General features: G+C 36.0%; 1 protein-coding gene across 15 annotated transcripts in view; it reads right to left on the bottom strand.

Moving 5' to 3' along the window:
* Positions 1 to 27,690, bottom strand: part of WDR47 (WD repeat domain 47) — a 69,776-nt gene that overhangs the window by 13,639 nt on the left and 28,447 nt on the right. For 10 of the 15 annotated variants that reach the window (XM_042953232.1, XM_042953227.1, XM_042953234.1 and 7 more), the window contains 9 exons: positions 26,823 to 27,625; positions 21,638 to 21,764; positions 13,791 to 13,969; positions 9,816 to 10,076; positions 7,283 to 7,358; positions 4,869 to 5,026; positions 2,412 to 2,581; positions 1,471 to 1,647; positions 658 to 789 (listed from right to left, as the gene is read on the bottom strand). In XM_042953232.1, the coding sequence (XP_042809166.1) occupies positions 658 to 789; positions 1,471 to 1,647; positions 2,412 to 2,581; positions 4,869 to 5,026; positions 7,283 to 7,358; positions 9,816 to 10,076; positions 13,791 to 13,969; positions 21,638 to 21,764; positions 26,823 to 27,625 (2,083 nt within the window). The remainder of the gene's footprint in view (positions 1 to 657; positions 790 to 1,470; positions 1,648 to 2,411; positions 2,582 to 4,868; positions 5,027 to 7,282; positions 7,359 to 9,815; positions 10,077 to 13,790; positions 13,970 to 21,637; positions 21,765 to 26,822; positions 27,626 to 27,690) is intronic. The other 5 variants (XM_042953224.1, XM_042953221.1, XM_042953225.1 and 2 more) reach the window with 3 other exon arrangements.

The raw sequence follows: 27,690 nt of genomic DNA on the forward strand, positions 1-27,690 counted from the left end.
CCTCCTCAGCTCACACCCTGTCTCTTTCTCTCCCTCTCTCAAAAATAAATAAACATTAAAAAAAATTAAAAAGGTGACATAACACAAAGAGCAATACCCTCGGTTTACATGGAACGATCCAAGGTATATTGTTAAGTTCAAAAAGTAAGTCATGTATTATATGCTACCATTTCTGTGTGCATTCTTTAGACATATGTTTAAAGAAGACAGGAGGTTATGACATATACAAATTTCTTCGTTATACACTTAAAGAATATTTATAGAAGAATAAATAAGAAATTGGTTCCTTAGGGAAAGATACCAAGGAATGGGAGTGAGAAGAAAATGATCTTGTTCAATTTCAATTTCTGCCGTGTGTATTTTAAAACATGTTTTTTAAAGGTCTGAGTTCTAAAAGAGCCCTGCTGACAGAATAATTGCCGCATGACACTTAATGTCTCTGGGCCTCAGTTTCCTAAGCTGAATGTTATTTTTACAAAGAAAGTAAGATGAAAGTATTTTGAGAGAATTTAAGGTAATCTGTAAAATACCAACTATTTGTTTTACTATTTATTCCTATTTTTTTAACAGATGTGTTGCAGGGGAGAGGAACTAGACAAGCGCATTTTACAAAGTTTCTTTGTCATATAAATTCATTTAAATTCCTGAAAAACCTACCAGTTCCATGGAATGTTGTGCCAACAACACGAACGCAGCTTGGTACTCGAAGATCCCAAAACCTAACAGTCTTATCTTGGGAACCAGATGCAATCATCCAGCCACTCCAGGTATAAAGTGCTAAAATATGCCCTATAAAAGATCATATACTCAGTTATTATGGTGAACAGTACTTTTCTTAAACACATTCAAAGCTAGGTACTCATTATTAGACATGCGATGGTCTGGTTAATCAAATACACTGGGTAGTAGAGACTTTCCACATATATCAAATATACTGGCAATGTTCAAAACACTAAAATTCAGTAAACTGCACATCAAAATCATACTAAACAATCTTGTTACTGACCATTTCAGGATACCATAATTAGTACTGAAAAAAATATTATCATTTGAAATTATGGCAAATTATGGCAAAGCACAGGATCATGGTGTTAGAACACTGGCTTTGCAAGAGGCAGACCTGAGGTCTTATCTCAATTCTGCCATATTCAGCTGCAAGATACTGGTCAAGTCATTTTGCCTTTTCAAATTTTGTTTATTTCATATATAAGATGAAGATACAACTTCCTGCCATATAAGATTATTGTAAGGATTAAATTATGTGTATAAGCAAGGGATTTAGCGCACAGGGAAATGTTACCTATTGTTACTGTGTTGTTATCTAAACTTCCCAATTAAAACTTTTAAAATAAAAATTTCCTGTCTTGAAGAAGTCACTTTTGATAAAATATACCCCATTAATGAAAATGCAGAGAGGGAAAAAGCACAGGTTGAACAAAAAGAAAAGTAGCATCTGAAACTATCACATACCGGTATGTCCACTCAGAGCATGCAGGCCCTGTCCTCTTTGACAATCAGTTGTATAAATGTTACAATCCCCTGCTCCAGCACTTATTAAAATAGCTCCACCACTTTCTGGGCCTTCCATAAATGCCAAGTCTCTAATTGTCCCATCATGCATACTAAATTCCAGATCCGGTCCTGAAACAACAATAAGAATTAAAAAAAAAGATGCTGCTCAACTTACTGTGATAATTTGGTATTGCTAAACTGTCTCAAAACTAAGCAAGAATAATGGTAGAGAGGAGTGGTTTATATTTTCACGTAGGGATAATACTATTATCAATTTCATTTTACTTAAAGAGCAAAAAACTTCAAGAAATCAAAATACTGATTCAGTTATCATCATCCTTAAAACAGCTAGAGAGTTATCCTCTCTTTTATGCCAAAGAAAAAGAAAGAGAAGACAGGTACTCTCTGTAACATATTCATTAATGCACTGCTGGTAGTTATTTAAAAGTTATCTTTCCTTTTTTTTTTTAAATGTCTATTTTTGAGAGAAAGTGAGCGTGTGTCTGTGGGGGAGGGGCAGGGAAAGAGGGAGACAGAGAATCCCAGTTTCCTCACTGTCAGCACAGAGCCTGATGTGAGGCTCGAACTCACAAACCATGAGATCATGACACAAGTCAAAATCAAGAATTGGAAGCTTAACTGACTAAGCCACCCAGGCACCCCAAAAGTTATCTTTCTGAATAACAATAATTTTCTAAGAATTAGACAACACTGATTAAGAACTTACTAAAAAAGAATAATGCCTTATGAATGCAACTAAGCAATTACAAGAAAACTCTAAAGGCTATATTCTTAGATTTTATTGAAAATAAAACAGATATATCAAAGAACATAAGGAAAACATTAAGAATACATTAAGAAACATTAAGAACACTACTGCTTACATACTTGGGACCTACCTGTTGCATTACAAGTCTCTGCATTGAAGGGCAGCACTTTAACATATTTGTCATTTGATCCTGTTGCTAATAACTGTCCACAAGGACTCCAGGCCACACAGTAAATGGATCCTTTATGATGTTTATTCCTTTTAAAACGTACCACTGGCTGCTTAGGGATGTCATGTGCACTAAACAGAAACATTACAGAAAGACATTTCAATTTTTTGCTTGCCAAAGTTAATGAAATTCTATGTTATGATTGTCTTGAGGGAGGGAGCAAAAAAGTGTATCAGACAACATGTCAATAACAATCTTCAAAATCTCAAAGCAAAAGAAATGAATTTAAAGTGTATTTATTTATTTATTTATTTATTTTAACGTTTTATTTATTATTGAGAGGCAGAGAGAGACAGAGCATGAACATGAGAGGGACAGAGAAAGAGGGAGACACAGAATCCGAAGCAGGCTCCAGGTTCTAAGCTGTCAGCACAGAGCCCGATGCAGGGCTCGAACTCAAACCGCGAGATCATGACCTAAGCTGAAGTCAGACACCCAACCGACTCAGCCACCCAGGCGCTCTGAATTTAAAGTATATTTAAAATTGAAAAGTAAAATTATAAACTATTATTAGACTAACCTAACTCTGTTTCAGACCACATAAGGAACAAGATTATTTTTTAAAAATTCTTCATTTCACTTGGGGCATCTGGGTGGCTCAGTTAAGTGTCCGACTTCAACTCACGTCATGACCTCACAGTTCGAGTTTGAGCCCCACGTCTAGCTCTGTGCTGACAGCTCAGAGCCTAGAGCCTGGAGCCTGCTTTGTATTCTGTCTCCCTTTCTCTATGCCCCTCCCCTACTCACGCCCTGTCTCTCTCTCTCTCACAAAAATAAACATTTAAAAAAATCTCCATTTCACATATTTTTCATAGATTTTAACTCAGAAACACAGAGGAATGAAAAAAAAGAGCTACTAAAGCTTCCAAATTCAAAAAACATATATTAATATTATATTAAACATATAATATGAGCAATTGGCTGGGGCTGAGGGAATGCAAGGGATGAATCAAAGAGAAAGGAGGCGAGAGTTCTTTCTAGAGTTTAAAATCTTACCAAGGTTGGGGTGCCTGGGTGGCTCAGTTGGTTAAGCATCAGACTCTTGATTTTGGCTCAGGTCATAATCTTGCTCTGCTCTGAGCATGGAGCCTACATGAGATTCTCTTTCTCCCTCTCCCTCTGCTCCTCCCCCGTGAGCCCATGAGCATGTACACTCTCTCTCCCGCTCTCTCTCAAAAAAAAAAAATCTTGCAAGGGTCGATGTTGTCATGACTACTCACAAACAGTAAGGCAAGTGTAAGTGTTCTGGTCCAGTACAAAAGTACAAGGCCTTAAAGGACAGGGAGAATTTTTACAGAAAAAGATGACAGCAGAATCACTCCAGTGAAGATAAAATATAGTATGGCAAGTGCCAGCTGCAGACTGAGTGGGATGGACATGGTAGGTGAGGAGTTGCAGGCACGGTTATGGAAGGTCCTGAATGTCATGCTCATAAATTTGGCCTTTAATGGGAGTCAAACATTGGTTTAGTGGAGTAATAGATCTTACCTGCATTTTAAAACACAGACTAATATTCAGTCAAAGAAAAACAAAAATCATATGACTTCACTCATATGAGGACTTTATGAGACAAAATAGATGAACATAAGGGAAGAGAAACAAAAATAATATAAAAACAGGGAGGGGGACAAAACAGAAGAGACTCATAAATATGGAGAACAAACTGAGGGTTACTGGAGGGGTTGTGGGAGGGGGGATGGGCTAAATAGGTAAGGGGCACTAAGGACTCTACTCCTGAAATCATTGTTGCACTATATGCTAACTAATTTGGATGTAAATTTTAAAAAATAAAAAATAAAATAAATTAAAAAAAAATAAAACACAGACTAACACGAAGATACTAAAAATTTCATTAGGTATGATGATAACATCAAGTCTGTAAGAACTGGAGATTCATCCTAAAGGGTGAAATGACATATCCAGGATTTACCTTAAACTATTTTAACAAAAAGGATAAAGCAAATATGACAAAAATCTCAACAATTACTGCACTGCACTGTACTGACATCTAATTTTGTGTGTGCTTGAAAAGTTTCGTAATTAAAAACAGAAAAAGACTGATAAATTGCCAATACCTAGAAGGTACTTAATATTGATCTAGAAAACAGATCAGATCAAAAGATTTTCTTTTCAGTTGCACATTGAATTCATGGCCCAATAAAAACATTTTATGACAAAAACTTATAAAATTAATTGACAATTCTGATGTGTATTTCCTAAGCATTGAAATAAAAATTTTAATGTTTAATAAAGAGAAATGAAAATTAAACACTACTGAATGGCAATTCTGAAAAAAGAACTAATATAGCTAAATTAAAAACTAAGGATTGACGGTACAAACCATCTATCCTTACTTACCTTGGATCGATTACTTCTGGATAGGCACATACTCTCAGAGTTTTTGAATTTGAACCTACAGCATATAAACCACCACCTGGATGAAAAGCCACTGCTCTAACAGCTTGTGTGTCTTCTAGGGTGTTAATACAAACAAATTGTTTTTTTGATTTGTCATCCTATGGAAAGAATAAATATGAAAGTCATTCTATGAAAAAAGCGAATTTAAAAGAATTCCTCTTTAGTCCATTTTAAATTCATCTGAACTGTATTACTTATCACTTTATGTGATAAATAAATCACATATAAATAAATCACACATAAATAAATCACTACCTACAATCACATATTCTTTTAAATGGCAAATTCAAATTAAGCCAAATTTTCCTATTTTTTGCTGCCCATTGCTAAATTCAGAGAGCACATAGACATTCAAGTTTTTCTTTGCTTACTATGACAAAATATAAGACTATGCAGTCCCATATAGTTACCTTTAACTATCAAGAAAAAAAATAGCCCACATATATCATTCTCACAAAGTTAACAGAATATCATTTGTGCTTCTAAAAGTAGGAAGTATAAAAGACTATTATTCAATCCACTTGGGGGTTGGGAGATAGTTTCACAATCTCTAGCAATGAATACTTTAATATTTCAAATTGAAATTATAAAATACTCTTTCAAAATTGTGAAAAGGATTTTAATCAGAACATTTAATTTGAACCTCATTTTTATTTTAAACTGTCAAACTCTGTCCTCTTCTGAGGAAGGTAAGTTGAAGCCTGGGTGGCTATATAAAAGCTTTTGTGACTCCTGCTATTAGTATAGTTTGAAACTACCCTGCTACCCTGACTACAATGGACTGGACCTGGAACAGGGACCTCTAGACTAGGTGTGGTCAACACACGTCACCAAATCCTGTCTTTGGGAAGTACAGATGTCAAGTACACATACAAAGGCAAATGTCTTCCGCTATGGTTGTAACCTTACAGCTCTAGGACCCACAGTCAGTGAAGAGATCATGCCTCTTCCTACACAAATTTTTATGTCTTCATGTAATACATCCTCATGGGGGAACAGGGGAAAAACTTGATAGATCATACTATGTCTGCCTTATGTAACTGAATTCATTTCTTAAATTATTCATTTGAGGGGCACCTGGGTGGCTCAGTCGCGTAAGCATCTTACTTTAACTCAGATATGCTTACAGCTCAGAGCCTAGAACATGCTTCAGATTCTATGTCTCCCTCTCTCTCTGCCCCTCCCCTGCTCATATTCTCTCTTTCTCTCTCTCTCTCTCTACCTCCCTCTCTCTCTCAAAAGTGAATAAACATTTAAAGTTGTTTTTTTTTTTTAACATTTATTTTTGAGAGACAGAGAGAGACAGAGTGTAAGTGGGAGAGGCGCAGAGAGAGGGAGACACAGAATCCAAAGTAGGTTCCAGGCTCGGAGCTGTCAGCACAGAGCCCAACACGGGGCTCAACCTGCAAATCGCGAACTGCGAGATCATGACCTGAGCCGAAGTCGGACCCTTAAACAACTGAACTACCCAGGTGCCCCAAAAGTGTATAAGCATTTTTAAAAATTGTTTTAAATTACTCATGTGAATTTATTTGACTAGAAATGCTATATTTCCCATTGATCCACATATAGGAAATGTGATCGTCAAACAAATAGCATTGGTAGATAAGAGAAAAAGGGAGAAGAATGACTAACTGATTAAATGGCCTATAGCACACAAATAATAATTACAAAGGGTTGCTTTAGAATAGATGTAGCAGAGCCACCAATTAACTCTATGTGCTCATCTGCAGGGTTTAAATTTTTAAAAAACCTGTTGCTATTTTTAAAATATATTTCAAATAAAAATCTACATTCCTACAATTTCTTGAAAATGAAAAGAACTAGAAATACTAGATAAGCAGATTTCTTTGTGCAAGTGAAAAATATTCTTATGTGCTGCTTATCACAACCATAGCCAACTTTATTCATTTATGTTATCTGGCCCATAAGCATCTGGAATAATGGCTGTGTTTATGGGGTTAAAATTTGAACTAAGAAATAAGATAGAATGAAGTTATATAGTAATTAGGTAAGGATATCTGGTTCCAAAGCAAAAAAATAGCTGCATTGAAGATAAGCCCATAGGAAAAACCAATAATATCTAAAGAAATTAACCACAAGGTTCAGAGAATAGTGCACAGGCCCAACTCAGGAGCCCAGATTGCTACTGGACCATTAAAATGAATACTTGCAAGTATTTTCTGAGGCAACCTCTTCACTTAGCCCAGTGAATGTTCAATTACCTTGAGACAAATAACAGCATTAATAATAATGATTATTTCTAAAATTAGTTCTATGAATTGAGAATTCCTCAGCAAAATTTGCAAGTATATATAAAAATAATGATGAAACCTCCTTCCCCAAAGTATTACCTCTTCCCCTCTTGACCTTGATAGATTCCCTGAAGAATCTCCAAGAGGTGGTTTAATGACCGAATGTTCTGATGAGCTGTATGAATAGAAATTCAAATAAAGTTTACTCTGAATATCAAAACATAAACTGAATTAATTTATCCTTTCAATTTCCAAATTTTTTTTGGCAAACGACCTGCACTGACCCCAAAGTTACGCTCTGAAGCCATTTATTAACAGGTTCTGGGCTCAATGACACCAAGCACCATTTTAAGGAGAAGTGAGAAGTCATTCTGGAAAGGAGATTGAGTCAAAATCCATAAATTTTATAGTGAGATGTCAAGTAGTTTTCTCCTGCTAAGTTCTAGAATCCTGGATGCTATGCTTAAATGCTACCCCAGACAGGAACTTAGATTGTTCTTTAGGAAAATTTTCTCTGGTCCAAGAGAAAAGACTACAGAAACTGACAGTTTCAAGTCCTACAATAAAACAATGTTTCTCCTTAATTACTTTTTGCCATGTTCCATCTACGTCCATAGCCTTCCAATTGGCTTTTTTTTTTTCTCCATTAATGCTGCACTCTTTATAGACAGTCAAAGGTTTCCAGATAGTTTAAGAAAGTCTACTATATAAAAGTCAGAGACTAGGGGCGCCTGGGTGGCTCAGTTGGTTAAGCATCAGCTTCAGCTCAGGTCATGATCTTGTGGTTCATGAGTTCTAGCCCCACAAAGGCACACCAAAAATGAGGCAATTACTGTCTCCATGAAAAATAAGAAGTTATATGAAAAGGAAACATAATCATATTATATCACACAAGTCAGGTATCACATTACGTGACCATCAACATTGAATATTGATTTAAACAAAAATTGATACATATTGGAAAGAAAGAGTAGACAAAGTAAATGTATTGTGGGTGAGGAGTATGGTAGCTAAATCTAATTAGCAGGAAGTCAATGGATAATAAAAATAGTAACAGAACTATGTTATTTCGAAATGTGGAAATACATAGCAAAAAAACCCAGCTAACTGGGTTGAAAACGGCAGCCTACCAGAAATTGAAATCATAGATAAAGACGGGTAAGATTACCTTCACGTGCTACTTGTCTTTTTAAATCATGAATGTAGGTTACTTTAATTAAAAAAAAAACAACACAATTTTAAACTTTGAGTTCTAGTTTTGGGAGTGCAAAAATACAGCTGTTGAAACTAATAAGGAAGCAAATATTAGATGAACTTATGCTTTTATATATAAAACTAGAATTTTTCAAAATAAAATAATAAAAATAGAAAAATAAATAATTTTTATTTATAATAAATAATAAAATAGATAATAAATTTAAATATTTATATTTAATAATGAATATAGACTATACAGTCTATAGTTATATAGTAAATAATACATAAATAATAAATACTAAATAAATAATAAATATATATTTATTTAATAAATAATAAATAATAATAAAACTAGAACTCTTGAGACAAAATTTATAAAGCTAATCTAATTCCTATAAGCGTCCAAAGGACAAATGCAAGTTATCCATTTTTAAATGAACCACTCTCAAAGGTGTTTAATGTTGAGAATAGATGAAGAAACTCCTATGTGGAATTTAAAAACAAAACAAATGAGCAAAAAGTGGGGGGCGGGGGGGGGACAAAAGAAAAAAAAGACAAACCAAGAAACAGACTCTTAAGTATAAAGAACAAACTGATGATTACCAGAGGGGAGGTGGGTAGGGGGACTGGTGAAATAAATAGGTGAAGGGGATTAAGGAGGGATTAAAAAAAAAAAGAATAGATGAAGGAAATGCTCCTTAACTACTCCCATTGCATAAATTAACACTTGTTTACTAATGACAGCATGATAAAACTCTTCCCTGATTAGTGAAAACATAAATATGCAAAATGCCTTCAATTGCTGTAACTGCCAGAACAGCCAAGAGTGTCTTGCTGCAATCATCCCAACATGTTATAAAACATCTTGTGCTCTCAACATCTGTTAACTAAATATTATTTGTTGAAAGGTACCAATGGCAAGAAAAAAGAAAACCAGGGAGAAGATAAAACTGTAAGATCTTTAAGTACAATAATGTATTAAAAGATAGAATTTTCTTGGTAGTGATGAGAAAGCAAAAATAAAAACAGGAGAAAAAAAACTACTAAGAAATTTAGAAGTTCGTAGAAAAACATAAAGATGGATTAGAAAAAGATTTGGTAGGTAATGAGCTCTAAAAACTTTTTAAAAATTTGTCTATTGAGAGAGAGAGAGGAGGCCAGAGGGCGGGGCGGGGGGGGGGGGGGGGCGCGGGATACCAAGCAGGCTCTGTGCTATCAGTGTCAAGCCCAACAAGGGGTTCAACATGGTTGGTGACAACCATGAGATCATGACCTAAGCTGAAACCAAGAGTTGGGCACTTAACTGACTGAGCTAACCAGGTGCCCCATGAGGTCCAAAAACTTTTATTTGTACGGCTCCAAAGAGAAGTTCAACTTTTTAGGTTTCCATTCATTAGCAGGAAGTTAATATTTCCAGGTTTTATAAAGTACTTACATTTGGTTTCCACTAGAAGGTGACTCCTCAAGAAAAGGTATGTGATTTGTTGATCCAGGATTACGAGGGGTGCTTGTATGAATATTTGAAGCATCATGTGTTAATCTCTGACTAGAGTCTTGGGGAGGTGTAGCAAAACTAGTTACAGAAGAATTATTAGATCCATTGCTTTTACTCCCATTACATTGCTGGTTGAGCACTGATACCTCATTACCAAGGCTATCCATTCCAATATTTAATTCACCAAGCTTCTGAATAGACCTATAAAATAAAACAATGCAATTATATTAAAAAAAAAAAACTTAATCACATTCCTTTTTTTTTTTTTTTAAATTAAGTAAAGTCCACACCCAATGTGGAGCTCAAACTCACAACCCCAAGATCAAGAGTCTCATGTTCTTCTGACTGAGCCAGCCAGGCACCCCAATCATTCTTTCCTTTTTTTTCTTTTTCTTTTTTTAAAAATTTTTTTTTTTCAATGTTTTTAATTTATTTTTGGGACAGAGAGAGACACAGCATGAACGGGGGAGGGGCAGAGAGAGAGGGAGACACAGAATCGGAAACAGGCTCCAGGCTCCGAGCCATCAGCCCAGAGCCTGACGCGGGGCTCGAACTCACGGACCGCGAGATCGTGACCTGGCTGAAGTCGGACACTTAACCGACTGCGCCACCCAGGCGCCCCTCTTTTTCTTTTTCAGAAATAAAGAGAGCATGAGTGGGGGAGAGGGGCATAGGAAGAGACAGAGAATCTCAAACAGGCTCCATGCTCAGTACAGAGCCCAACATGGGGCTTGATCGCACGACCCTGAGGAGCATGACCTGAACTGAACAGTCAAGAGTCAAGACACTCAACCAACTGAGCCGCCCAGGTGCCCCACATTCTTAACATATAGATTATTAGAAGTTTGAAAAGGTAAATACATGCACATGTAATATATATATGAAATATATAAATATGAAATATATAAATGGTAATAGATAAATGGTAATTTTTTAGTACTAAAAAATTGGCTTAAGACATAACCAAGATACCAAAAGAAGATCCACATTTTCCTAAAGTATGCCACTGTAGAAGGATATAGGCCTAAAAGCACCTTTTACCATAATAGCAAGAAAAAAAAATCTGTTTCTTCTCCAGTATAACTGGTTTAATTTTCCACTTAAAACTTAATTTCCCAAAATAGTCAACAAAAATATCACCACTACCAAAATTTCTCACCAACAAAACAAATCATTTTCATTTCATCTCTGTAGTTATATCACATCAAGTAGGAAATGTATGATTAGAGCAGGCCATGAGGGAACAGTCAAGTGGCATCCTATTATTCACATATTCAATCTACACAGACTCTCTGGCAGGCTCTGATCTAGGTACTAGAGGGATAAAACAGAAAGCAAAGCAAGTGAGCCTCAAGGTCTTTCCCTCATCACAAGTCTCCCTACATCAGGATAGACTGACTTCTTTTGTTGGACTCAGGGCTCCAAAGAGCACAAAGAGGAAGCTGACAAGCTCTCTTAAGACTGAGACCCAGAACTGGCCCAGCATCACTTTTTACAGCTTAGATTCAATATGAGAGAGGAGTCACAAGGGGTATGAATTCCAAGAGGTAATTTGGTTTATGGTATTTTGAAAGTTTTCCTACATTAAACACTGGTGTGTGTGTGTGTGTGTGTGTGTGTGTGTGTGTGTGTGTGTATGTATGTTTAGGGCTTAGAAAAGACTTTTAAAAAGTAACTCAATATTATTAAAGGAACTGCCAGCCATTATTTTTTATGTTAAAATTTTTAACTAGGCATTTTCCAAATTGTGTTCTATGAAACACTAATCCTGTGAAATGCTCCTCATAAAAAATGAGTCTGAGGTCGAGTAAATTTGGTAAGTGCTAAGTATAAAGAGTAAAATGCTAACATCATTTTGACTCTCTAAAGTGGTGAGGATGGGGATGTGGCAGAATATGCCTCTAAGTGCCAAATCAGCAGTGCCGATTATTAGTATTAGAAGAAACAAAATATCAAGAAGTATAAAGTAGTGACACAGTATGGTTAATGAAAATTCTATCATGCTTTAGTTTATTTTCTTCTATAAGATCTATTATGTAACATGACTCATTTCTTTCCCTCTGTCTATGCCTCTTGGAAAAAAGATGCAAAATTTAAATCTGGAAACTATGCTCTATTGCTAGAATGATTTGAAGAAATACAACATTAACATTTCAGGGAAAGGATATTTTATTTTATAGATTCTATCTCTATTCAATTTGTCCATGGTATTAGGTATTTTAAAGTTCTGGTACAGCGGGGCACCTGAGTGGCTCAGTTGGTTAAGCATCTGACTTCAGCTCAGGTCATGATCTTACCGCTTATAAGCTTGAGTCCCACATTGGGCTCTGTGCTGACAGCTCAAAGCCTGGAGCCTGCTTTGGATTCTGCGTCTCCCTTTCTTTCTGCCCCTCCCCTGCTTATGCTCTGTCTCTCTCTCAAAAGTAAATAAACATTTAAAAATTTTTCAAAAAGTAAATAAAGTCCTGGTACGGCCTCAGATATATGAAAAAAAGGATTGAATAAAATATTAAAGAGTTAGAAAACAATAGATAAGAGAGGGCCAGGAGAACAACAGAATTTATACGAAACTAATTTTCAAAAGCTAAATAACAAGAAAGAACTTGAATTCTATTTATAATGGTCTTTAAAGGAAGGATAAACCATCTTGAATAGTTTTTTCCTGAGGAAGTACATCCTTTACTACCACTGTTAGGATCACAGAACCTTGACATTTTATCTTCTGATTTAATGCCAGCTATCTGTTTTCACTGCAAAATAAAATGGTCAGAGAATCCAATTGCAACCATGACTTTTATGGATATGAAGAAGACATCCAAGAACCAGAAATGGCAGTTCATCAAATTAGGATAATTCTAATAAACCATGGACTTATCAGAGGAGATAAGAAAATGATCCTCAAATGCAATGTTCAAAAGCCTACTTAGACTCTAGACTACCACTAAACATTCCTGAAGGTTTGAAGACAGAATCAATTTCAGGCTCACTGACTTGCCCAACCCTCAGAATTTCAAGCAGATTACTTCCAATATTATTGAACCAAATAAAGAACTGATAGTCACCACTGAATTGCCTAATCATAATGACAATAATAACCAACATTTATGGTACACTTCTTATATGCACCAGGATTTATTCTAAGTAATTTGTTATATATTAACTCATTTAATCTTCCAACAAGCTTTGCTCAGAGACATATATTCTAGTTTACTGATTTTTAAAAAGACACATTACTATCTACCTGTCCATATACATACAAACACACACACACACACACACACACACACACACACACACACACACACACAAAAACACACACACACCTCCTATAATTAAAAGCAATGTAAGGTCATATTACCTTGGCAGAAATTATAAGAAAGAATAACTTTAATATATTGAATTCAATAATAATTTTAATATACTGAATTCAAAAGAACCTGGAAGTTCTTAGCTAAGCACCCAAAATAACTATAAAAACAACAGTGAACACTTAACATAGTGCTTACTATATGCCAGATACTGTTCTAAGTACTTTGCATAGATTAACTCATTTCATCTTCATGGCTGTTCTGTGCAGCAGATGAGGAAACAAGCAAAACGAAGCTAAGTAACTAGGACCCTTAGGACCTGAACTACCCTGGGACAGAGCTGGATCCACCTAGCCATTTGCTTCCAGCTGTCAGCTGAACCACCACACTTCTGCTCTCGTTGCTTCAATGTGAAAAAAGGTTTAAAGGAAAGAAGAACAAAATTAGATGGACCCTCAGAATGCTGTGACAAGAAGATATTCTGTAACTCTGTATTACTTCAAACACTTTAAAATTACAAACTATACATGGAAAGCAGCAGTCATTGCCTGCTTGTAATCTCTTTGAAATAATTCATTACATTTTAAAAAATGACTGAAAGACATACCTATTAAGAAATTGTTCCGTAAGATTCTGCTGCTGATCAGGACCATCCTCCTGATTCACACCTCCTTCGAGCAGCATTTGTTGGTATATCTGCCGCTGTTGCTCCTTCTGTTCTAAATGCTGTTGATAGCGTAATCTTTGCCTATAATATTCTTGAAATTGTTCTGTTGAATCTCGAAGCTTAAAAATATTAGAAAATATATTTTAACAGACTATGATTAAATATATGTCCCTACTCAACAGTAACTTCTATAAACGCTGGATGAAATGTGCAAGTAGCTATATTTAACAATTAGAAAATACTTAATATATTGCTCTTTGAAAAATAACACAGTATCCATGAGTTTTTATAATCAAGTAGATCAATTAATTTACTTTATTCTATAGCAAAAGACTGACCAAAATGAATGGTTATCCTGGATCTTTGACTAATGCAAAAGAAAAATATATATTATAGTTGTCACAAGGGGGTTAGATCTGTATTGCTTGAAAAAAATACTAAGAGAAGACATTAGGATTTAATAAACACAGTATTAACCTTGTCCAACACACTTAATTTAAGCAGGCAAATGGTTTAATAGGTTACTCTAGAGAGAAACTTTAAAAATTTCCCTCAAAAACAGTACCTTAATTCAGGTTTCAAATGACCTTTCACAAGAAAGTGGAATAAATGAATGGTAAACTTAATCCCAACATTCCTGCTTCATTCTTCCAAAGAACTGTATAGCACTCAAATTTACAGGACTTGGATATTCAGTAAATTTCAATATTGGCAAAGAAAGACTCCTCTGCCAAGGTGGAGTCTGGTCATATTACAAAGATCATGTGAACCAGGGTTACCCTGGAACTAATCAATTATCTTTGAAATTGGCCAACAGTGACAATAAGCTTAGCTAAGAGTCTTATACGGCTAACTTAAGCTAAAACTGTCTCCCTTTTCCAGGAAATAGTAACAATCCTCTTCCATTTCATAACTTAATAGCAATAACTCTGAGAAAAAATTATGTGTCCTTTTAAATTTTTTATTGTTGGTAAAACAGAAAACTTGTCATCTTAACCATTTTCATGTGTACAATTCAGTGCATTAACTATACTCACAACATTGTGCAATTACTACCACTATTTCCAAAATTCTTCATCACCCTGAAGAGAAACTCTGTAACCATGAGGCAGTAACTTCTCATTTCTCTCCCTCCCCCAAGCTCCTGGTAACCTCTATTCTATTTTCTCTATGATTTTGTCAATTTTAGATATTTGATATAAGTGGAATCATGTAATATTTGTCCTTTTGTATCTGACATTTCACTTAGCATGATATTTTCAAAGTTCATCCATATTGTAGCATATGTCAGAATTTCATTCCTTTGTGTGGCTGAATAATATTCCATTGAATGGATATACCACTTTTGTTTATCCATTAATCTGTAAGTGGACACTTGGGTTGTATCTACCTTTTGGCTACTGTGAATAATGCCTCTATGAACATGGATGTACAGATACCTGTTTGAGTCCTTGCTTTCAATGTTTTTGAGTGGAATTACTGGGTCATACGGTAATTCTAAATTTAGCTATATTTAAGCTATATTTTATTTATATATTTATATTCTATATTTAAGGTACCACCAATCCATAGTGACTGCACCATTATACATTCAAATCAACAACATATGAGGGTTCAAATTTCTCCACTCCCCACCAACACTTATTTTCCACTGCTTTGAGTTCAGCCATCCTAGTAGTTGTGAAGCTATATTTCATTGGGGTTTTGATTCGCATTTCCCTAATGACTAGTGGTATTCAGCATCTTTTCATGTGCTTATTGGCCATTTGAATATATTCTTTGGAGAAACGTTTGTTCAACTTTTTTTTTTTAAGTAGGCTTCACACCCAGCGTGGATCCCAATGAGGGGCTTGAACTCATAACCCTGAGATCAAGACCTAAACTGAGATCAAGAGTCAGATGCTGAACCAACTGAGCAACCCAGATGCCCCTCAACTCCTTTTTCATAAGTTGAATTGTCTTTTTGTTGTTGAGTTGTAGTTCTTCATATATGCTAGATATTAAACCCTTATTAGATATATAATTTGCAAATATTTTTCCCACTCTGCTGGCTGTCTTTTCACTTTTCTGATAATGTCCTTTGATGCGCAAAAGCTTTTAATTTTGATGAAGCTCAATTTATCAATTTCTATGTTTGTTGCTCAAGCTTTTAGTATCATATCTAAGAATACATTACAAAATCCAAGATCACAAAGATCTGCCCTTATGTTTTCTTCTAAGAGTTTTATACTTTTAGGTCTTATAATTAAGTTGTTGATCTGTTCATTTTTGTACATTATGTGAGGTGGAGATCCAACTTCATTCTTTTCCATGTACAAATCCAGCTGATCCATCATCATCAGTTAAAGAGACTATTCTTTCCCCGTTGAATGGACCTGACATCCTTGACAAAAGTCAATTAGCCACAGATATATGGGATTACTTCTAGTCTCTCAATGTAGTCCATTGGTCTATATTTCTGTCCTTATGCAAGTACCAAACAGTTTTGATTACTGTAGCTTTTGTAGCTACTGTAGCTTTGTGGCTTTGCAATCATGAACTGTGTGTGAGTCCTCCAACTTTGTTCTTTTTAAAGATTGTTTTGGCTATTCAGGACACATTACAACTCCATATGAACTTGAGTACTGGCTTTTCATTGCTGCAAAAAAGGTTGCAGAATTTTTTTAAAGGAATTACATGAAATCTGTAGATCATATTGGAGAGTACTGACAATATTAAGTTTCCCTATGTGTGAACACAGGATATCTTTCTATTTATTTAGATCTTTTAAAATTCCTTTCAGCAATGTTTTATAGATTTCAGCATACAAGTTTTTCACCTCCTTGGTTTAATTTATTCCCAGGTATTTTATCCTTTTATATGCTATTGTAAATGGAACTGCTTTCTTAATTTCCTGTTCAGATTGTTCAGTGTTGGTAGTATAGAACCACAACTAACTCTTATTGTTGCTCTTGTACCCTGTAACTTTGCTAAACTTGTTTGTAAGCTCTAGTAGCTTTCTTATGAATTCTTTGGGATTTTCTATAAACAGGATCATGTCATCTGTAAATGGAGATAGTTTTACTTCTTTCTTTCCAATCTGGGTCGGCTTTTGATTCTTTTCCTTGTCTAATCTCTCTAGCTACAACTTCCAGGAAATGCTGAATAGCAGCGGTAAAAATAGGCATCCTTGTCTTTGTTCCTGATCTTAGGGGAAAGCTTTTAGTTTTTCCCCAATGAGTAAGAGGTTAGCTTGGGTTTTTCATAAATGAACTTTACCATGCCAAGGAAATTCCATTTTATTGTTAGTTTTCTGAGAGCTTTTATCATGAAAGAGTGTCTGATTTTGTCAAATGCCTTTTCTGCATCAATTGACATGGTCAGATGTTTTTTTTTGTCCATTATCCTACTAATGTGACATACTACATTGATTGATTTATTTAATGTTGAACTAACCTTGTACTCTGGGATAAATTCACTTGGTCAGGGTACATAATCCTTTGAATATACTGATGAATTTAGTTTGCTAGTATTTTGTTAGGGTTTTAGTTTCTATTCATGAAAGAAATTGGTCTGTAGTTTTCTTTTTCTTTCTTTTTTTTAAAGTTTATTTAGTGTGAGGGGCACCTGGGTGGCTTAGTTGGTTAAGTGTCCGATGTCAGCTCAGGTCATGATCTCACAGTTTGTGGGTTCAAGCCCTGCGTGAGGCTCTGGGCTAATAGCTCAGAGCCTGGAGCCTGCTTTGGATTCTGTGTCTCCCTCTCTTTCTGCTCCTCCCTGGCTTCTGCATTCTCTCTCTCAAAAATAATACACATAAAAGTTTATTTTGAGAGAGAGACAGTGTGTGAGTGGGAGAGGAGACAGAAGGAGGAGAGAATCCCAAGCAGGCCATCAGCACAGAGCCTGACACAAGGCTCAAATCCATGAACCATGAGATCATGATCTGAGCTGAAATCAAAGAGTCACACCTTAACCGACTGAGCCACCCAGGCTTTAATTTTCTTTTCTTGTAATGTCTTCATCTGGCCTTGGTATTAGGGTAATGCTAGCCTCACAGAATGAGTTAGGAAGTATTCCTTCTTCTTATATACTTTTAGAAGATTTTGAGAAGGACTGATGTTAACCCTACCTTAAATGTTTGGTAGAATTCATCCATAAAGCCACCTGATTCTGGATTTTTCTTTGTTGGAAGGTTTTTGATTACTGATTCAATCTCTACTCATTGTAAGTTTGTTGAGATTTTCTATTTCCTGAGTCAGCTTAGGTAATTTGTGATTTCTAGGAATTTGTCCATTTCAACTAGGTTATCTAACTTGCTGGCTTACAGTGGTCATAGTATTCTCTTATAATCCATTTTATTATTGTAAGGTTGACAGGAAAGTCCCCAATTTTATTTCCGATTTTACTTGTGTCTTTTCTCTCTCTCTTTTTTTTTTTTTTTTTTTTTTTGGTTAGTCTAGCTAAGGGCTTGTCAATTTTGTTAATCTTTTCAAAGAATCAACTTTTGATTTTATTGATTCTCTATTGTTTTCCTTTTCTCTATTTTATTTATCTCCCCTCTAATCTTTTTACTTCCTTCTGCTAAAATTTGTTTTTCTTTTTTCTAGTTCCTCAAGGCATAAAGTTAGGTTATTACTTTGAGGACTTTATTCTTCTTCTTTTAAATTTTTATTTACTTATGGGGCACCTGGGTGGCTCAGTCAGTTAAGTTGGCTCAGTCTGACTTCAGCTCAGGTCATGATCTCACAGTCCATGAGTTTGAGCTCACATTGGGCTCTATGTTGACAGCTCAGAGCCTGGAGCCTGCTTTGGATTCTGTGTCTCCCTTTCTCTCTGCCCCTTCCTCACTTGTACTCTCTCTCTCAAAAATAAACATTAAAACATTAAAAAAAAAAAGTTTTATTTATTTTGAGAGGGGAGGGGCAGAGAGAGAGGAAAGAGAGAATCCCAAGCAGGCTCCATGCTGTCAACACAGAGCCCAAATCAGGGCCCAATCTCATAGACTGTGAGATCATGACCTGAGCCAAGATCAAGAGTTGGATGCTTAACCAACTGACCCATCCAGGCACCCCTTTTCTTTTTTAATGTAAGCATTTACAGGCATAAATTTCCCCTGAGCACTGCTTTTGCTGTATCTCATCAATTGGGAATGTTGTATGCTTTGGTATGTTGTATATTCATTTTTATTAGTTTCTAGGTATTTTCTAATTTCCCTTGTGATTTCCTTTTTGACCCACTGGTTATTTAAGAGTGTGTTAATTTCTACACATTTGTGAATTTTCCAATTTTCCCTCTGTTATTAATTTCTAGCTTCATCCCATTATGGTCAGAGAAGACACTTCATGTGATTTCAATTTTTTAAAATTTATTGAGATTTGGGTCCTAATATATAGTCTATCCTGAAAAATGTGTATTCTGCTATTGTTGAAGTGTTCTTTTTTTGTTAGTATCACTTTATTTACATATTTGTATTCAGATATTGTTAGTATTCACATATTCACAAAACAAGTTACAAACACTTGGAATACTATCACTGACCTGAGGGCCTAAGAAAACAACTTCCTCTAAAAAGACTGATACAGGTACCTCTGGGTAAAAAAAAAAAAAAAAAAAAAAAAAAGGTGCACTGGGGCACCTGTGTGGCTCAGCTGGTTGAGCGACCAACTTCAGCTCAAGTCATGATCTCGCAGCCTGTGGGTTCAAGCCCTGCATCAGGCTCTGTGCCGTAAGCCTGGAGCCTGGAGCCTGCTTTGGATTCTCTGTCTCCCTCTCTCTCTGTCCCTAACCTACTTACATTCTGTCTCTGTCTCAAAAATAAACAAACATTAAAAAAAATTTTTTTTTTAAAAAGGTGCATCCTCTAAAGCAACAAAATTGTTAGAGTATTCTACAGATGTCTGTTAGGTCTAGTTGGTTTATAGTGTTGTTCAAGTACTTTGTATCCTTATGGATCTTCTGTTTAGATGTTTTATCCATTATAGTAGGTAGGGTATTGAAGTCTCCAACTATCATTTCTCCCTTCAACTCTGCCAATGTTTGCTTCATAGATTTTGGGGTTCTACTGTTTGGTGCATATTCACACATATTTTTAAATATATTAAAAAAACCTTTTTTTTAACTTTTATGTTTATTTTTGAGAGAGAGAGAGAGAAACAGAGTGCAAGTGGGGGAGGGACAGAGAGAGGGAAGACACAGAATCTAAAGCAGACTTCAGGCTCTGAGCTGTCAGCACACAGCCTGATGTGGGGCTGGAACCCATGAACCGTGAGATCACAACCTGAGCCGAAGTCGGACACTTAACTGACTGAGCCACCCAGGCGTCCCTTAAAAATTTTTTTTTTAATCTTTACTTATTTTTGAGAGAGAGAGAGTGTGTGAGAGGGAGAGGAACAGAGAGAGGGAGACACAGAATCTGAAGCAGGTTCCAGGCTCCGAGCTATCAGCACAGGGCCCAACACAGGGCTTGAACTCACAAACCATGAGATGAACTCACAAACCTGAGCTGAAGTTGGATGCTTAACTGACTGCGCCACCCAGGCGCCCCTATATTTTTAAGTTTATTTATTTTGAAAGAGAGAGCATAATCAGGAAAGGGGCAGAGAAAGAGAGAGAGAGAGAGAGAGAGAGAGAGAGAGAGAGAGAATGAATCCCAAGCAGGCTCTGCACTGTGAGCACAGACCCCAACACAGGGCCCAAACCCACCAACTGTAAGATCATGAGCTGAGCCAAAATCAAGAGTTAGACACTTAACCACTGAGGCACACAGGTGCCCCTTATATGTATTTTTAACAATAATTTTTCTGCTTCATTCTTAATATTTGGTTGAAAACAAAAAAATTTATTGAACGTTTTAAAACTACCTCTTCATTTCTTCTAAGTGGCATAATATATAAGATAAAATTTATAATCTCCTTCATAATACAATTTCCTTTCTAAAACACCAGAGAAAAATAATTTAGAACTCTAAAGACTTGGATAAAAATGGCACCTGGGTGGCTCAGCAGGTTAAGCATCCGACTTCGGCTCGGGTCATCATCTCACAGTTCATGAGTTCGAGCCCCACGTTGGGCTCTGTGCTGATAGCTCGGAGCTTAGAGCATGCTTCGGATTCTGTGTCTCCCTCTCTCTTTGCCCCTCCCCTGCTCAAACTCTGTCTCTCTCGTTCAAAAATAAATAAATATTAAAAAAGAAAGACTTGGATAAAAGTATTTTCTATTACAAATGTCATTTCTGAGGTGCCTGGGTGGTTCAGTCAGTTAAGCATCCGACTTTGGCTCAGGTCATGATTTCACAGTTCATGAGTTTGAGCCCCGAGTCAGGGTCTGCGCTGACAGCTCAGAGGTCTGTGCTGACAGCCCAAAGCCTGGAGGCTGCTTCGGATTCTGTGTCTCCCGCTCTCTCTCCTCCTCCCCTGCTCACTCTATGTCTCTCCTTCTCTCAAAAATAAAAAATAAAAAAATTTTTTAAAATGTCATTTCTTGTTCATTACATCTAATTAGTAAAATATAGAGCATACCAAGCTATCCACATTTAATGTGAGTTCAATTACTTGAGTCTTGAAATATGTAAGATTAATGTAAACTGTGGTATTTTAGATTGCTAATAAATTCACCTGTTAAAAATTCTCCAAAATACATGACAACTAAAGATACCATATATCCTTAAGGGAGAAAATGACTTAATAAGTCTAGATATTCTCTCATCTACTCTCAAATATTAAAAAATTCCATTTACATTTACTCAAGCAAACACTATTATTTCTTACAAAGAGAACAACTCTAAAAGACACTAGATGTATTAAATTATACCTCATTTTTTTCTTGCTTAGCTGGTCCTGGATTCTGTGCTCCATTTGCAGGTTCTTTTTCTGAAACTGAACTCTGGCCCAGGACTTCACTGCTTATAGGCCGCTGTGCCTCAACAGGTGTATCACTTCTTCCAGAAAAGTGCAAAAAACAAAAAGGAAGAGGTGGGAGTGAAGGAAAAGATATTTCAGAGAAATTTTAATTAAAACAATGACTATTTAGTCTAAATTTTACCAAATGTTCAAAAATAGATTTTTAAATTTTCCTTTCTTAAGTGTATATATAAGGTTTTTTTTTTTTTTTAATAGAATATGCCTATAATGGAAGAGCACTGGATTATTAAGCAAGGAGGGTAGGGGGTCCAGTCTAAAACAAGATTTGTGGTCTTTGGAAAATCACTTACATTCTCTGTGGCTCAGCTTCATCTATAAACTAACTGAATAATAAGCTGGATGACCTAATGCCTAAATTCTCTTTATGAATCTTAATCTGTGATTCTGTTACCCAAACATTAATTTTTCCCCTCCAATATGTTTCAACAAAAATTTAAGAACTGTTTATTAAAAGGCTTTCTTTGGTTTATTTGCACTTAACATAAAAGCTAAACATACATGTTTCCAATATTTTTAATGTATACTAGTTAGTGAGCTTAACATCTCTGTCAGGTTGTTCCTAATATTCTTCTAAACATTAGCAATTTCTACTTTTCGTAGTTATTCTGTTCAAAATTTTTAATAACTAACATCATCCAAAAATGATGAATACCTCAGACACTTACACAGATAACCTGTTGGCACAAGGCACCATGGGAACATATACAAAAGTAAAATGACCTCTGCCTTGAAGGAATTTGATTATGAGAGGGCTTCATAATGGCCTCTCCAGGTAGAGTATGTAATACATAACAAATTACAGTTGTAGAGGTCAGGAAGCAGAGCTAAATAGTCATCTTCACAAAGGCACCATTGGTCAGAAGCTTTCTAACTGATAAGTACCTCAACATACATATATATATACACATGCGCCCAGAAGAGGAAGGAGAAAGACCTGGAGAAGTTTTCAGGACCAATCTCTGCTGTAACCTGCTAATGCCCATAAGAAGCCCAATTTTATGCCCACAAGATAGATTTAATAAGAGTTATTAACTATATATAAAATAAAATGACCTTCATAATGTAACATTTAATTTTGCAATCTATACATTTCCATATGTATTGTCTCATTTAACTTGCACAGTAACTTGTGAAATAGGTTGTAACTCTCATTTCACAGATGACGAATAAAGTTATTTTCCTAAAATTGCATAGCCAGTAAATAAAGGATTTCAATCTAGATTGTCAGGTTCCAAATCCAATGCTGATTCATTCCTGAGATGTTTTTGGGTTGGGTTTGTTTGTTTGTTTTTTGTTTGTTTGGTTTCTTTTTTTTTTTTTTTGCCATTTAATTTTGAGACCATTACACTGAATAGCCAAAGCTTATATTTTTTTTCAACGGATTTTTCTTCCTTTTTTGTTTGGAGTTTGTTTATGTTTGAGTGAAAAACTATCTTTACAAAACCCACACTCTCTTATAAACCCTTCTTTTGTGTTTTATCTTCTTGTTCACCATAGTAATTCCATCACTGTATCCCCGGAATGCAGCATGACGCTAGCAGAGTAGACACTCAAAATATTTTTAAACAAATACTGACTTCAAACGTATATCACCACAAATAAGAGGTTTCTTCAAGTGGCATCTTCAAGATAATTGTGTAATAATCTTACCAATATTTTTAAATTACACCTAAAATATTTTTAAGTTTATTTATTTTGAGACAGAGAGAGGCAGAGGGGGAGAGAGAGAGGCAGATGGGGAGAGAGAAAGAAGCAGAGGGGGAGAGAGAAAGAGGCAGGGGGGAGAGAGAAAGAGAGAGAGAATGAGAGAGAGAGAGAAGGAGAGAGAGAGAGAGAGAGAGAGAATGAATATCCCAAGCAGGCTCCACACTATAATAAGCACAGAGCCAGATGCAGGGCTCAAACTCACAAATCGTGAGATCATGACCTGACCCAAAATCAAGAGCTGGGCACTTAACTAACTGAGCCACCCAGGTACCCCACACCTAAGATAATTTTTTTTTTTTTTAATTTTTTTTTTTTTTTTTAACGTTTATTTATTTTTGAGACAGAGAGAGACAGAGCATGAATGGGGGAGGGTCAGAGAGAGGGAGACACAGAATCTGAAACAGGCTCCAGGCTCTGAGCGGTCAGCACAGAGCCTGACGCGGGGCTCGAACTCACGGACTGTGAGATCATGACCTGAGCCGAAGTCGGACACTTAACCGACTGAGCCACCCAGGCGCCCCAAGATAATTTTAAAAACAAGGTTAACTTTTTCCAAAGTAAATTTTTATACTTTATCCACAGCACAGTAGCTTACCTATAGCATGCTATTAGCAGCCCTTTTGACATATTGTCTTTACCAGGAGTATGACACTCAGAAGGGAGGAAATCTGTATTTACTAAGCACCACGCACATGCTTGCCACTCTGCTAGGAACTTTATCTCACTTTGCAAGTCAACACCCTATTTTATACAGAATATCACTTAGGCTCAGAGAGACTAAGTAATAAAGGTCCCAAGGTCACACAACTAGTAAATGGCAAACTCTTGCTCAAGTCCAAGTCTGACTCCAAAGACCATTCATTATTCCACACTGCTTTGCCTCTTAAGTCTTCCAATTTCACAGGCATGACAGATATTTTCTTGGTTATGCTACTGCTCAGCTAGTAACACATGTATTACTCACATTTTAATATGTCACATTTTACCTCTCTACTTATTCTATAATGGTCTAGTAGCTTATACTCCACTTCTTTCTGTCTTTAGTCATTCCTCAATTTCTACTACTCCTTTTACATAGGCAACAGCACATGTAGAGTCAGAACTGGATAGATTTTTGTGTCTCTTTTCTTTAGAAAGACCATCCCTTTGTGGGAACGCAAACTGGTACAGCCACTCTGGGAAACAGTATGGAGGTTCCTCAAAAAACTAAAAATAGAACTGCCCTACGACCCAGCAATTGCACTACTAGGTATTTATCCAAGGGATACAGTTGTGCTGTTTCGAAGGGACACATGCACCCCCATGTTGATAGCAGCACTATCAACAATAGCCAAAGTATGGAAAGAGCACAAATGTCCATCGATGGATGAATGGATAAAGAAGATGTGGTGTGTATATATATATATATATATATATAGAGAGAGAGAGAGAGAGAGAGAGAGAGAGAGAGCACACACACACACACACACACACACATATATATATATATATACACACAATGGAGTATTACTCGGCAATCAAATAGAATGAAATCTTGCCATTTGCAACTACATGGATGGAACTAGAGGGTATTATGCTAAGTGAAATTAGTCAGAGAAAGACAAGTATCATATGACTTTACTCATATGAGGACTTTAAGAGACAAAACAAATGAACATAAGGGAAGGAAAACAAAAATAATACAAAAACAGGGAGGGGGACAAAGCATAAGAGACTCATAAATATGGAGAACAAACAGAGGGTTACTGGAGGGGATGTGGGAAGGGGGATGGGCTAAATGCATAAGGAATCTACTCCTGAAATCATTGTTGCACTATATGCTAATTTGGATGTAAATCAAAAAAAATTAAATTAAGAAAAAAAGAAAGACAATCCCTTTGGTGTACAAGTCCAAACATTATACTGACGAAGAAGTTCCAATCATCTTACGTACCCAGAAGAATATCAACAGTTCTCCTCAGAAGAATATCAACAGTCCCTTAGAATTGAAGCCCAACATACCAGACAATGAAAATTTTCTTTAAAGAGATTGGAAAGTCCAAGAAAAGTTTAAGATAGTCTCTACCAATGTTCAAGACTCTATTCCTTTGGGATTTAGATAATAGGATCCTTCGATATTAAGTTATACTCATCCATTTTCATTACTAGATATCATCTCTATCTTTCAAGTAGAGCAATAAGATGACTCTTAAGTCACCCTACGCTTGGGGTGCCTGGGTAGCTCAGTCAGTTAAGCATCCAACTCTTGATTTCAGCTTAGGTCGTGATCTCGTGGTTTATGAGTTTGAGTCCCGTGTCAGGCTCTGTGTGCTGACAGTGCAGAGCCTGCTTTAGATTCTCTTTCTTCCTCTCTCTCTGCCTCTTCCCTACTCATAGTATCATACTTCATAGTATCAACTCTGAGTATAGGAAACCAGCCATATGTCCCAGTGGTTTTCCTAGAAAGTGAGGGAAGAACTTTTCTAACTCTTGAAATAAAGAACCGCTAACCAGGAAATTATTATTTCATGCCAAGTTTGAAAGAAAAACTGAGTGCTGGCTTTAACACTTATTTCCTTCATGTATATTAAGAGTTACTAGAGGGATGCCTGGGTGGCTCAGTCGGTTAAGCATCTGACTCAGGCTCAGGTCATATCTCATAGTTCGTGAGTTTGAGCCCTGCATCGGGCTCTGCACTGACACTGTGGAGCCTGCTTGGGATTCTTTTTCTCTCCCTCTCTCTCTGCCCCTTCCTGTTTGCTCTCTCAAACTAAATAAATAAACTTAAAAAAAAAAAAAGAGTTACTAGAAAAAATAATCAGAGTGGAAATAATCAGAGATTTTTACACACACACATTCAACACTATTTACTATTCAGTACTATTCATATAGGAGAAAAAAGTGGAAGTAATCTGCTATCCTATGATGAGGAATTAGGTAAAATTATGATACAGTCATACAGTGGAATACTGCATACATCATTAATCATTTATCCCAATAAATGTTTAAAAATACGGGAAAGTATTCAAGATCAAATTTTAAAAAGCAAATTATGTGAATATATATAGTACATTCCCAATCTTTAAAAATGTATTCATAGAAAAAAGACATCATCGAAGTGTGAGATTACAAGGGATTTTAATTCTCATATTTATACTCTCCTCTATTTTCCAAAATGTCTTCAATGCACATCCATTGCCTTTATAATAAGTAAAATAATAATACAGGATATAAAAATATTCTCATTGATAATTTTAATTATCAAAATTTATTTTAGAAATGCTTTATAAAGTTTAAGGACTAACTTTCAACTAAAGGGACTTGAACATTAAACACACACACAATCTCACACTTTGAATAATTTCTAATTTTTATGAGGAAATACTTACCGTTCAGGGGATTCTTCATAAATACTGTGACATTCTGTATTCTCAAGCATGAGACTTCTACTGAGGTTTTGTACCCCTGGATAATGAAAGTTAGCAAAGGAGTGTGACATTGGAGACGTTTTGTTTCCAAGGTCTGAGATTCTCTTATCATGACTGGTTAGGCCACAAGTGAGGCCATCTAAAGCAGGATTCAGAGAGCGGGTCATATAGGCGTCAGCTGATTGAGGCCTTCTCATTGGAGACGATGGATAGGGAGAAAGTTTGCTGATAAGAGGAGTCAAAAGATCAGCGTATGCAGCTTTTGTAGGTTTCAGAAGTTTGTCAACATGAATATTAAGCATTTTCTGTTCAAAAGCACAAGAGAAGACAGAAGATGGGAGATTCTGAAGCCATGACAATAAACTCAGATCCAAGTCATCACAACCATTACCACATAAAAGGTCAATGCCAAGAAGTACTTCACTTTCTGTAATTTCTTCTCCAGTTGCTTTACTTTGACAAAATTCTACACAGCATTCATAAAGTAGGCCCTTCATTACAAGCTGAAATAAACGATTGTTACTTGCTTTAAACCCAGCCTCACTTAGCTTCCTATCAGCAGGGATGAATTCTGCAACCATGACACAAGCCTCTTCAAAACAGTGAACTCGTGCAGTGCTTGGATTCCAGTCCTTAAATTCAGCATGATTGGTCAGACGAGGCAAAGTCAAAAGCAAACAGAGCTTGCTGTAATCATCTTTAGAAGGACAGTACTCTTCTAGGGCATGCAAACATTGCACAGCTTCTTGCATGGTAAATTCCAGCTGTAAGAAAAATATAAGTGATCACTACAAAGAAAGATGCTGTGAGATATGAAAACAAGAGTATT

Source organism: Panthera leo, chromosome C1, assembly GCF_018350215.1.
Source record: "Panthera leo isolate Ple1 chromosome C1, P.leo_Ple1_pat1.1, whole genome shotgun sequence".
NCBI lineage: Eukaryota > Metazoa > Chordata > Mammalia > Carnivora > Felidae > Panthera > Panthera leo.